This window comes from Lemur catta, chromosome 3, assembly GCF_020740605.2.
Source record: "Lemur catta isolate mLemCat1 chromosome 3, mLemCat1.pri, whole genome shotgun sequence".
NCBI classification, from domain to species: Eukaryota; Metazoa; Chordata; class Mammalia; order Primates; family Lemuridae; genus Lemur; species Lemur catta.
This window is the reverse complement of record NC_059130.1, coordinates 15,578,789-15,591,997: the sequence shown is the minus strand read 5'-3', so window position 1 is coordinate 15,591,997 and position 13,209 is coordinate 15,578,789. Positions and strand designations below refer to the sequence as shown.

The window sequence follows — 13,209 nt, the reverse complement described above, 5'->3', positions numbered from 1 at the left end:
AAAAACTTCGACAACCTTTAGCGATGGATCACCCAGCCAGTGGGTGGATGGAGGGCCCAGGTAGCTTCCAGAAATGTGAATTGCAGGAGGCGTTGATCGCCGACACCTCCAAAGTGCTGAGCGTTGTTTGACAGTCAATTGCTTCCAGAGTGTGCATCCCTCCCTCCGGGGATAGGGATGAGGGTCTCCTCCCTAGGCCCACCCTACCCTGTCGCCCCTGTCGGGGTCCTCAGTGCCAGCAAAGGGGCGGCCTGTGGCCCCTTCGTCGCCCTAAGTGGAGATTTTGGCGCTTCAGCGCGGTCACCTCAGCTCAGCGCTCCTCCGCTCCAACGTCCCTTGTTAAGAGTGGGGACAGCGGAGGACGTGGGTGATGCTGCTTCCTTTCCGGCGGCCTACCAGACCCGAGCCCTGTGGAGAGGGCACGGGAGGGGGCGACCAGACAGCCAGAGGCAGCAAAATGGCTCCAGGCCCCTGGATGGGGTACATTGAGGTCACAGAGGGTTCTTAAAACTTTGGGTGGTGCCACTTGAGTTGTGACACGCAGCCTTCCCCTCTGTCCTGAGATCCACAGGCCGGCGCCCAGGCTGGGAATGAAGCCCACTTGCAGCTGGGCCAAAGCGCAGCACAGAGGTTGAGTTCAAGTCCTGGACCCCAGAGCCAGACAGCCAGCTTTGGAATGCGTTTTCAAGCTGTTTGACCTTAGTCAGGTCTCTTAGCGTCTCTGCCAGTTTCCCCGTCTGTAAAGTGACCAGGTAATAACCATGACTACCGCGTGGGGTCCTTATGAAGATTTAGTGAAGTGATATTTACAGGGTGCTGCGGACAGGGCCTGCTCAGAGTGCTGAGTGTCTTTTACACCGGTGAAGCAGCAGGAAGGAACTTGGAGAGAGGACTGGGGGAGTACCAAGGGCGACCCCCGCTGGTCTTCCTCCCGGCCCAGCCAGGACAATGAGATAAGGAACCATCCGGGTGTGCGGATTCTCGAGACGAAGACTGCAATCCAGACACGTGTACAGATGGCTCAAGTGCAGGCCCCGGGGATCGCAGAGGAGTCAGGGGAACCCTGGGCCAGACACACTCTAATGGTTGTAAAATATATGCAAAGTATGTTGAATCCACAACAAATTAAGTTTACGTTCTCTCTTTGTCATTAGTTCACAAAATGGCTACATGAGCACTTCGTGCAAATAATGGATTTTTCTTTTCTGCAGAATGTTTGTGAGAACGTTCAATGTGTAATGCAATGTCTGATCGACAATTCTGAGTCCCTTCACATGATTCATCATACAAACCCAGACATAGTTGTGGGTATAAGGGGGCATTAAAATTATGTTAATTTTTGAAATATTTATTTTTGATTAAAGGATGTTTTATCGTACTAATGGACTTATAAAACAATTCTATTAAAGCTATTTTCAAAAATGTATTTTTCTAAAATGTAAAAATAAATATCTGTGTAGTAAATAAAAATGTAAAATTCTGAATAATTATTCTTGCTACATATTCACAAACTTCAATCCGTTTCTTGGTTCAATTTCTGATACCGTGCCACTGGCATTTTTCTGAAGAATAGAGGGTTTTTTTTTTCACTATGGTTTTATTATTTACATTTCTTTTCATAATATTGCCTACAATCTTTTTCAAAGTTAATTTTCATGGCTGATCGATTTAAAAATGCTGATACCTCTTGTGTTACTTGCTAGGGCTGCCGTAACAAACTACCACAGACTGGGTGGCTTAAGCAACAGAAGTTAATTTCCTCACAGTTCTGGAGGGCGGAAGTCCAAGTTTAGAGTTGGTTTCTTCTGAAAGACTCTCTCCTTGGCTCGCGGATGCCCATCTTCTCCACGCGTCCTCACAAGGTCTTCCCCCTGTGTGTGTCTGTGTCCTAGTCTCCTCTTCTTACAAGGACACTAATCATATTGGATTAAGCCCACCCAAATGGCCCCATTTTGCCTCAGTAAACTCTTTAAAAGCTCTATCTCCAAATGTAGTCACATTCTGCGGTAGCGGGAGTTAACATTTCAATACATGAGTTTTGGAGGGACACAATTCAGCCTATAACATCCTCTGTTGATTTTCTTTATAGACCCGGAAACTTATATTAATTGAGAAATATTAATTGAGAAAAATTCCCTCTACAGATGTTCCGAGAAAATTCTGTTAAATGGGAGATAGTCTCAATTCTGTTTTTTTCCATTAAGATGTTTAAATATCTCAAATCAAATATTTTCACAGGTGCTCTTTTTGCCTCTATCCAGAGCACCTTTCTTTGACTAATATCTTTCTTTACAAGACAAAACTTGTCAAGATATCTCTCTGATAATTTTAAATGTTTCACCATATTTATTTATTTAATTAATTTTTATAATGTCCACCCAAAGTGGTGAATGCTTTACCAGATTTAAATGTTGCAAGATCATAGGTTTCTTCAGTTTCTTTCCAATCTAATATAGCAACAAACATTTCTAATTAAAAATAGTTCATAAAGTAATTTATCCAAGAGATTCTTCCCACAAATAGAAATATTTCAAAATACAATTATAGAATTTATATATTATATAGTATTTGAACACTTCTCATTTAATTTGTTCACCCCTTTCAAAGTCTTACTATTTGAAACATCTTTTATCAATAATATTAACTTCCTAAAATTTCCAAAATTAAAACATTTTGTAGTTTCATTTGCTGAAATTTTTTTTCTTTTTTGAGACAGGGTCTTGCTCTGTCACCCAGGCTAGAGTGCAGTGGCTTGACCATAGCTCACTGCACTCTCTAACTCCTGGGCTCAAGGAATCCTCCAGCCTCAGCTTCCCAATTAGCTAGGACTACAGGTACACACCACCATGACTGGCTAATTTTTAAAAAAATATTTTGTAGAGATTCAGTCTTGCTATGTTGCTTGGGCTGGTCTCCAACTCCTGGCATCAAGTGATCCTCCCACCTCAGCCTCCCAAAGAGCTGGGATTATGGGCATGAGCCACTGTGCCTGACCTAACTTTTATTTTGAATGATAAAATATCATAGTTTTGTGGGTACACATTAATGAGTGATTTATGGCCTACAACCAATTCCTAGGACATTTCTGCCTTATAGGTTTTGTTTTTAAATTGGGAAGAATACTGTTTTTTGGTTTTACATACAGTTATACTTTATCAATATTTGAATTCTCCATTATCACCACAAAATAAGTAATTTTCAACGCTGAACTTTTTCACTGAATTTATAATAGCGTGTAAAATAATGTCTGCTATTTTGCGTTCCTATGGTTTGCATGTGTCCCCTCTAAAATTCAGGTGTTGCTAACGTGATAGTATTAAGAGGTGGGGCCCTTAAGAGGTGATTAGGCCATAAAGGCTTCTCCCTCATGAATGGGATTAAGGCCCTTTTCATTCAGCAGTTCAGCTAGCTTGCCTTTCTGCCCTTTGCCATATGAGGAATGTGGCAAGAAGGCCTCTTACCAGACACCAGATGCTGTTGCCTTGATTTTAGGCTTCTTGGCCTCTGGAACTGTGAGAAGTAATTTTTATTCTTAATAAATTACCCAGTCTGTAATATTCTGTTATAGCAGCACAAAGGGACTAGACATTTAGAAAGAATATTATTTTTACAATGTGCTTAATCAATATTTGAATTTATATTATCATTACAAAAATAATTCATTTTCACTGTTGAATTTTTAATAGCATGATAACATCAGATGTTTGTCCTTTAACAAACTTAATCACCAAAAAGCTTTAGTTTGAGTTCATAAACTGGGTAGTAAAAGAATCCAACCACCCAACCATTATTAGAATTAATTTACCCGATTTTCTGTTTGAAGTATATGATGACATTGATATTAATTTGGTATTATTTAAAAGCTTGTGAAGTTGTTCTGCAAATAGAACTTCACCTTTGTACATGTATACACACACACACACACACACACACACACATAAAACCTGGAATAGAAGAGAAAAATTAATTTGGAACATCAGTCATTTGGTCACCGAAATGAAAGTTTATGCTTTACTAAGTGTCTTAGTCTATTTCGGCTGCTATAACATGATACCATAAACTGGGTAATTTATAAAAAGCCGAAATTTATTTCCCACATTGGAGGCTAGGAATCCAAGATCAAGGAGTGAACAGATTCAGTATCTGCTGAGGGCCCGCTTTTTGGTTTATAGATGGTAACTTCTAGCTGTGTCCACAGCTAGTAGAAGGAGCTAGCTAGCTTCTCTGGGGTCACTTTTATAAGAGCCCTAATCCTAGTCAGCCCCCAAAGGCCTCACTTCCCAATACCATCACCTTAGGGGTTAAGATTTCAATGAATTTTAAGGAGACAGAAACATTCAGACAATAGACCTAGTGATATAAAAAGCACTTTTGGCACCTACCTTTTTGAAATCATCTTTAGGCAAAATCCTCTTAAAATAATTACTACTTTTGAAGTGGATGCTGATGTTTGTTCATCAGATTTATGTCTTTTGGTTTTTATGCCATATCTAACAGCCGTGTGGTAGATGGTAAATGTCAACCAACATCATGTGCAAGTTATATTAATATATTCATCATCAACTTTCTTAGAAAATGGAAATTCATTACTTAATTTTTCATTGTATAGGCATTTAAGTTTTTTAGCTTATTGCTGACAAAAGCACTTATTTTCAAAACAAAAAGTGTTGCCAAACAATAAAATAAGTGGTTGTATATCTATACTACACAATAAATGACAAAGCTCTCATAGCAAGAGCATTCGCACTACTCTCTACAAGCTCAATGGTATGATGCCTTGGCTTCTATTTCCCTATTTGTCTTCCACATACTCCTAACCTAAAATTTCCCACTGATCCCACCAACTGGGGGACTGATGGCTTTGTGCATCTCACAGGCCATGGCACAACTGGCTGGTCCTCCCTCCCTTTCCTTCCTGGGTTCCACACCCCACCCCACCCATCTTTACTGGAAATAAGAGCAGCTGGTTCCAGTGTCACCTGGATCCCTGCCCTGCTTTTCCTGTCCAGCAGGACAGCAGGGTACACTGGCTAGAGAGACAAGATATGAATTCCAGTCCTGTGTCTGCCAAATAACCTCCTGCACGACAGTGGACAAGGCAGCTTCTTTGTGCTTTGTGTCCCAGTTCCCCTTTGAAACACTTTTGCCTGCTCCTCTTACTTGAAAAAGATTTTGCCTCCAAGGAACTAACAAAGGCACAGTAGAGCATAATGGTTAAGGTCTGAGGTTCTGGAGTTAGACAACTTAAGTTTGAATCCTAGCTCTGCCACTTACTAGTTCTGTGACTGTGAGCAAATCACTTAACCTCTTTGTGCCTCAGTGTCCTCTTGTGCAAGATGAGGAGCATGTTGCTACCTTATTGTTTGTTGTGAGTGTTAAATGAGATGATATGTGAAGATCGCTTAGAATATAGCCTGGCTCTCCATTTGCACTTGGTAAGTATCAGCTAGTACTAGTATTAAAGATGCACATTTGCTTTAAAAGGTTAAAATGTAAGATGTTTTATCAATCATTTACTCTACCTTTCTCTCCCTACCACATATGTTCAGAGCAGTCAACAACAGGGTACCCTGTATTAGAAATCAGAGCATAGACTTTCTCTATGGACATATCTTCAATCTTGGGAACAGAGAGAGTGGGTCTCTCTGGTCCCCTGGGGTCCACTGAGGACATTACCTCAAGGTAGGCAAGAGTCCCAGCCTCCCGAGTATAGGGCCCAGCGGTCCCGGGGCCGGAGGTGGGAGCATCCAGGCCATGGTTGGCAGGATTAGTGAGAGTGAAGGTACGGGCATATGGCCCAAAGCCCACCATCAGCTTCTCAGCAGGGGCACCATGGCTCTTCCAGTAGCTCATCGCATAATCCTGAAGGTAAGGTGAGGAAGATGCCATTAGGAAGCAGCCACGTGTGTGGCCAGAGGCCTTGGAGACCATGTTTTCTGCCCAATTCCCTTGTGTCTCCAGGTATAGCATCCAGTCAAGCCCGTTCCACAACCCAACCTCATAGAAAGGAATGGAACATCATCCCTTCTAGAACCAGGAGTTAGAGGCATCCTTGGTCAAGAGGTCTATTGCTTAGGTAGCAGGGCCCAGTGTCAACTAAGGATGAAATGTTCTCTTATCCTCCTTCTCCACACACTGGACTCAGCAGTTGGGGCAGGACTGAAGTTCAGCCATGCATCCTCTTGTCTTCCAGACTGGCTTACTGTGGTGCTCAAAGTGGTCTGAGCATGGGCATCCACCTGGGAGACTTTTAAATCCCTGGTTGAAATCTTCACTGAAATCACATCTAGCCCATTTACCCACCTACTAATTATTAAGCAGACTCATTATTACAGCTGCCTAAGCCACACAAATTAGGAAGGTAAGCCTTGTGGGATAGGAAGAGGGTGGAAGGGATGCTAGGAAGAGTGGGAACAAGATAGACCATGAAATGTGCTCCTAGCATAAATGGAAAAAATACTTTTAAAAATTCTCCAGTGTTTGGGATTATCCCAAACCACTACTCTGCTTCCTTTTTTGTGAAAGATCAGTGGATACCATTATCCTACAATATCTTATTTATCTTACCAATTAGTCACAGGGTCAGGGAGGCAACATGAATTGTCCCTCAAGCTTCTTTGGCCTCCCTTTCAGGCCTGGGCCAGGCATCCCATGACATGCTTTGAAGATATCTAGTAGGGCTGGCTTCCTGAATCCACTTCTTCACTTACCACATTAAAGTATTTGTAGTCTCCCTGGTCATTGGGTCCTGCAAACAGGGGCCTGTCCTCTCCTGTGAAGCCCTCCCAGGAGTCCCTTAGGTCATAGGTCATCACATTGATGAGGTCCATGTACATTGGTGGTTGGGGGAGGGCACAGAGGAGAGAAATGACTCAAGGAAAATCACACTTCTCCATCCCACTTCCCCTAAAGCTCCTAATCACTACCAAGCACACTGTTTGTAGTTATGTCATAAGGATTCCCTAATGCATTAGTATTCTTTATTCCATTCCCACTCACCTTTATCTCAAGAGCACCTAGTATATAGAAGGCCCCCAAACCCATAATCAGTATCTGGCTACACTCAGACCTTCAGGAGTTGTGGAAGCTTGAGACTCAACTAACCTTCTCCAAATAGCCTTTTACCATAGAGAACCTTGGAGATAGATTTAGAAACAAGGTCATGGTTCATGCTGGCTTCTCCTGACCCTTCCCCAGGCATTGGGGTGATTTTATCCCTTTAAGATAGAGCTCCCTCTATACAGGGTACCTGAGCATTGGTCACTGATATCTGGGTGTTTGCCAATACCTGGGAAAGGTCCCAGGGTCACTTAGCTCTGAACTGTGGGCTCTGGGGTTTACCCACTTAGACATCTTGGGGATCTGGTAGGCAGTCTCAATGATACCTTTGCCAGCTGACACAGCAGCAGAAATCAGCAATCTGGGATCATTCCTCTGGGTGGCCTCCTGCTCAAAAGCCTCATACATTTCCTGTGAAACAGAGGACATTGGACTCAGCCTGGAGGAACCAGTGGGCGTGCGACAAGGTCACAGCTCTAAAGAAAGATGCAAAGTGCTCCATTTAGAGCCCTTTGGTCCAAAAGCTGTCGTTGGTCTCTGGAGACAACAGTGAGTTGTTTCCCCAAAACTTGAAAATGATGGGAATTTGGACATGCTGTGAGAGTTAAACTTTAAAATGAACAAATTGTGTCCAGAGCAGAAGAATGAAAAAGGAAAGATTATATTAAAGAGACAAAAATGGCTCCCAGCCCTGCAAACTGCATGCAATTGACTCTAGTAATCAGAAAAATCAGTCATGGAAGAAGAGAACATAAGAACATCAAAGCAAATATTGGTGCTCAAAGTTACATTTATCACTGTAAATTGATTAACTTTCATTATGCTATCCTACCCCGCTCTCTATAACTTGGCTGATGTGTTTTCCCTGAAAGAGAGATCTGATTTTATACTAAAGAAATCAGGCTTTGAGCTGGAAAGGCTGAGATCCTCATCCTCTTTTGGGGTGTATTCAGCCTCTCTCAGAACGCCTTTCCAGAGAGAGGCCTTGTTCCAGCTCACTGTGGGCCAGATCCTGTGCTCTTTGGACACAGCGGGGTGAGTCACCTTCAGCAGGACAGTGAAGAGCTGCTGGGTGTCAGCTGGGCTGCCACGGTTGCCTGGATACTCCCAATCTATGTCCAGCCCGTCGAAGTGGTACTTCCTCAGAAACTGTATGGCCGACTGGATGAAGGTCTGGCAGTTCTCTGCAGTGGCAACCATGTTGGAGAATCTGGGGTCAACAAATCATCATGATCTCAGTGGCAGTGATGAGCTTTGACACAGACTCTCACAAGGTCAGAATTCTCCCATGGGGCACTTCAGGGGGATGTAGGAGGAAACCATAGTGGCCTAAGCTCCTGGATACTCAGTCTTGTCATCAAGTTTCCTCACTGTTTCCCTGGACACACATTCAGATATTCAGTCATTCATTCAGCATTGGTGAGGTATAGTGGTGAATAAAATAATTTCTTCCCTGGAGGAGCTCATATAGGGGAAGGTATAGATAAGTAAATAGAAATTAAAATACTGTGCAGTAAGAGCTATGATGGAGGAAGGGTGGACTTCAGGGAGAGCTGGTCGGAGAAGAGCTCTGGGATGTCTAACTGAGGTCTGAGGTGCAGGGGCCACCCTCTTCAGAGAAACTCAGAACCCTTGGAGTTTGGAAGGGATTGAATAATCTGGAAATGATTTGGCCATGAATACAAGGTTTTACCCCTGGGTTCCAAAGTTCCAGCCACCAACAGACAGCAGGGTTTTCAGTTCTGTGTTGCTGGAGACAGAAAGATACCAATGTAAAGCAATTCCACTGGCAAGGAGATGTCATCTGCCAATCAGTCCCTTCACCCTCACATCCCACAGTTGGCTATGTGTTGGAAACAGAGCTCTCTGTAGGTGTCCTCATGCCATGGGTACCTCCAGGGCACAGTGTAAATACTTATTGGACCCATTCTTGCTCTTAACTCTGCCAATGGGCTGGTGGATCCTGGTGCAGCAGGGAGCTTCAAGGGAAGAAATGGCAGGACATCCTGGGGAGGATGCAGGAGCCAAAAATCAATCCCTTAGCACAGACAGTAGGTGGGCTGCAGCTGCTGGGATGCACAAGGCCAGAAAGCAGAAAGTCTGAGTCTCTTAAAGTAGCTGTCCCCAACCTTTTTGGCACCAGGGACTGGTTTCATGGAAGACAATTTTTCCACGGACCTGGGGGTGGGGGTGAGGGAGGCAGAGCTCAGGCAGTGATGGGGAGTGGCTGTAAATACAGATGAAGCTTCACTCGCTTGCCCGCTCACTTCTTGCTGTGTGGCCTGGTTCCTAACAGGCCACAGACTAGTGCTGGTCCACAGCCTGAGGGGTGGGGACTACAGTCTTAAAGGAAAGAGTCAGGAATGAGGCAGTGGAAGTGTCTACCATTTATTGAATGCCTACTAAATGCCAGGCACTTTACATGCATTGCTCCTATCATTCTTACAGTCCACAAGGCAGAAACTATTATATTAATCTCATTTGATCTTTAAGTGATATTCAGAAAGGTTAAACAATTTGTCCAAGATCATCCAACTAGAAGGTGGCAGAGCCAGAATTCAAACCTAACTCCTTTATACCATGGTGTCTCCCAGCAGGAACACAGGTCCTGTAAGCTTGACCATAAAACCTACCCACTGGATTCCCAACAGCATGAAAGAATTAACCTATCTGATAAATTGATCAGGCATTCCTGCATTCTGTGGGCTAGAGAACACTTTTAACCTCTCTATGACTCAGTTTCCTCAACTTTAAAATGATTTGAATATGCCCACTTTATAGTGTTTGATGTGAGGATACCTAAAATAATAAATGAAAAGCACCTAGCATAATGCCTAGCACATAGTACTCACCCAGTAAGTATGCTAAGGATTTAACTGGCACAAAAACCACTTTAAGTTAATTGGTGGCTAGTTCATAGGGTAACTAGTTTAAACTCCAGGGGACACGCTTCACAATGAACCCCTTGTGGATGGTACCTCCTGGAACACACCGAGCACAATACTGGGGATCTGGTGAGGAAATAATCCAGAATAATGACAGCAACCTCCTTCTCCTAGCGAAAAGGATGCTGAAAGCTCTACTGGTGAGGCAGGGAGTGATTGTGGACAGCATGCAAAGGCTAAGCATTCTGGTGCTGATGTCTCTTGAGAAACTTCTGAAAAGCTCCTGTGAAAACCTCCAACCCAGCACAGAGCCCAAGCCCAGATCTCACTAGTTCTTAAGGCTATTGATGCCGGCATAGAAGGCCTCATCATCCCACTCGATGGTTTTGATCTAGTTGTTGGCCATGCCAGCAAAGGCATAGATGATGTGCGCGCAGAGACAGGGGTCCACATTCTCAGGCATGTAGTGGGAAATCCCAGGGAGGTACTGGCTCCAGTTGGTGAAGTAGCAGACAATTTTGGTTGCTGCATCTGGAATGGCCGGGAAGTAAGAGACGGGCCCTGCCCTGGCTAATGTCTCCCAATCCATACCCTGCAGCCCCCACCCACACATGGGACACTTACCCAGCCGCAGCAGGAGGACCAGCCCTAAAGAAGAATGGAGACTTTGGTCAGAGGGTGCCAGGGTCATCCTTTCCTTGGCTGGGAAGGAGCAGTCCTGGCCAGCAAGTGGAGAAGGGGAGCTGGAGCCTGGTGCTCCCTCTGCTCCAGAAATCCCTGCCCAACACAAGCTTCTATGAGATGTTCTTGGAGCAGGTGACTAATTTTGGCATCCAGATGGCGACTTGGAAGCTCGGATGATGGTGCACAGCTCAGTAGCCAGGAAGATCTGTTGTTTTTCTTTCAACAAACCCCTATTTAGTACTGCATGCTAGAGAGCAAAAGAAAAACTAAACAGGATCCCTGCCCTTGAAGAGTTTACAGCCCATCGGGGAGAAGTCGCACGTAGGTGCAATGTGAAGTGACAAGTAATAAAGTTGGGATATGAACAGAGTATTATAGAAAACAGAGGTCAGAGAAGACTTTCCAAGGGAGATGACATTGGACTGGGCCTCCCTGCTCCACCTCCGGGCTCCGCTGGCATTTGTGCCTGTCTCTAGCACAGCACTTACCACACTGGTTATCTGTTGGTCTTCCCGCTAGACTGTGGACTCGGTGAGGGCAGGGACTGTGCTCACACTACTGAGCATCCCCTACCCAGCACAGCGTGCCCAGCGCATAGTCAGTTCTCTACCGATGTGTGTTGAAGGAACACACCCTAAAAAGGAGCCAGATTGGAGGGGAAGGGCAGAGGAGGCATTGGAGGTGAAGAAGGGGAGGTTTGGGGCAGAGGCCCATTCCCATAGCAGCCTCTTCACACTGAGATCAAGAACTCACCTTTTCCAGAAACATCTTCACTCTACTTTTCAACTCAGATAATGCTTTTAAATTGTATTACCTTCCAAGCCACCCTACCACACCCAGGATATGCTGTTGTGCTGGCCCAGCGATCACCCTCATTGGGCTGTTGGGCTCCTAGCCACAATTTGGTCATCCTTCCCTTGAAGCAAATTAGCTCTGGGGGAGCTGTGTTGACTCTGTAAGGCCTTTTCCCTTCCCTCCCTCCCAACCCCCGCACCTGCTCCCAGAGTACTACATGCAGAAAAATACCTGCCTCAGTCATTTGTTCTACCAGTTGCTCTTGGTACTTGATTAGCCCTTGATGAGGTGCAATCACAGAACATCGGAAAGGGGTCACTGGGCAAGTCTTTTATATTTCCACAGGGGAAATGACCTTGTCCTGGTCATCCAGAGTTGTCCCCTTCCTTCCCATACGAAGCCCTCAGGTGCTCAGTGGGCCCTCCCTCCCTTCCTTCCTTCCTACCCTCCTTCCTTCCTTCCACACTACGTTAGGGGAAGAGACTGCAAGAGAGAAAGGAAGGAGACGATGCAGGCCTTGGAGTGCAGGATGGGGAGAAGACAGAGGTTGGACAGAAGAGAAAAGGCAGCTGCTCTGAAAGCTCAGTTCAGCTGGCCTGGGAAAGACTCACCAGCAAGGATCAGCAGTTTGGCCATTTTGATGGGAAGTTCTAAATGTGAGTTCCATGTGCGAATGGAAACTCTACAGCTTTTTATAGGGAGCATGGTGGGCCCTCCTACCCTGCACCTGGCTCCCTTCAGCAGGCAAGATGGGATCAGGAATGAAGGACTAGAAGCTGCACAGGCTCCCCTTCACCCTCTGAATCTTATCTGTGTTTTCCATCTTGGGTAATCAGTCCAAGGACACAATGGAGACACCGTGAGAACAGCTTTTAAAGGCTGTTGACTGAAGGTCCTTTTAGGAAAATGGCATATCTGGCACACATATGAGACTGGCCTAGGGTCCAAAGTCATTACGGGTCAGAGTAGATGCATGTGTCAAACGAGACCAGCTGGATCCTAGGCGGAGTATGGACAAGGGGCATCAGGCAACCATTTGACTGGGCTGTATCCATGGGGGGAGACTTGGTATGTGGGTAGCCCCTCCCAGGCCCCAACTCCTTGATTCTATTATAGCAATGATGTGGGTGGTGGCTACAGGTTTGTGAGTTTGGAAGTTTGGACTGAGAAAGCGTCATTTTCTAAGGTTACTTCTGTTTATGTGAAGATCGCCTGGTTTATAGAGGATAGAGGAAAATCACCTGGAACAGACATTTCTAATTAAGCTTTGACTCAGAAAGGAAAAGCAGCAAGGCCCAGGACAAGGTCCCAGCAAACAATGTCAGAGAAAAGACAGATGCAAAACTTCCCATGGATTGAAACTCTGAGAATCACATTTTAGGACCCGTCTCCCTCTATTCCATCCCCAGCTTTACTCCCCATACAGAAGGGGATGCCACCTACAGGAAGCCCACCATGATGCCACATCATAGGTTTCTAGACCATGTCTGAAGGTCCCTCAGCCCCAGAAGGCAATGAGAGGAGCAAAGGTATGATCTGCTCTCCTCTAAGGCAGGTCTTTTTTTCCCCTTTGGCATTGACACTGACCCCAAGGCATCTATGCAGCCAAAATGAAATCCCATCTAAGATGGGGTGGTGCTGCTGGCTGTACTCCCAGTACATGCTAAGATAACTTTTAATTAGACATCTTACCAGACAAGTTTTCAAGATTTTCTGAAAGATGCTGATCAGAACCTTGGGAATTTTGAGCCCAGATCCATTTAAAGTCAATTTGGATTCACAAAGA

General features: G+C 44.9%; 1 protein-coding gene across 1 annotated transcript; it reads right to left on the bottom strand.

Moving 5' to 3' along the window:
• Window positions 1–491: 491 nt before the first annotated feature.
• On the bottom strand, window positions 492–12,059 carry LOC123634759 (acidic mammalian chitinase-like). Its single transcript, XM_045546492.1, is given in 8 exon segments — window positions 492–737; window positions 5,677–5,862; window positions 6,711–6,834; window positions 7,346–7,470; window positions 8,104–8,269; window positions 8,753–8,809; window positions 10,274–10,592; window positions 12,035–12,059. Coding segments are annotated over 8 exon segments (1,248 nt in total).
• Window positions 12,060–13,209: the final 1,150 nt, after the last annotated feature.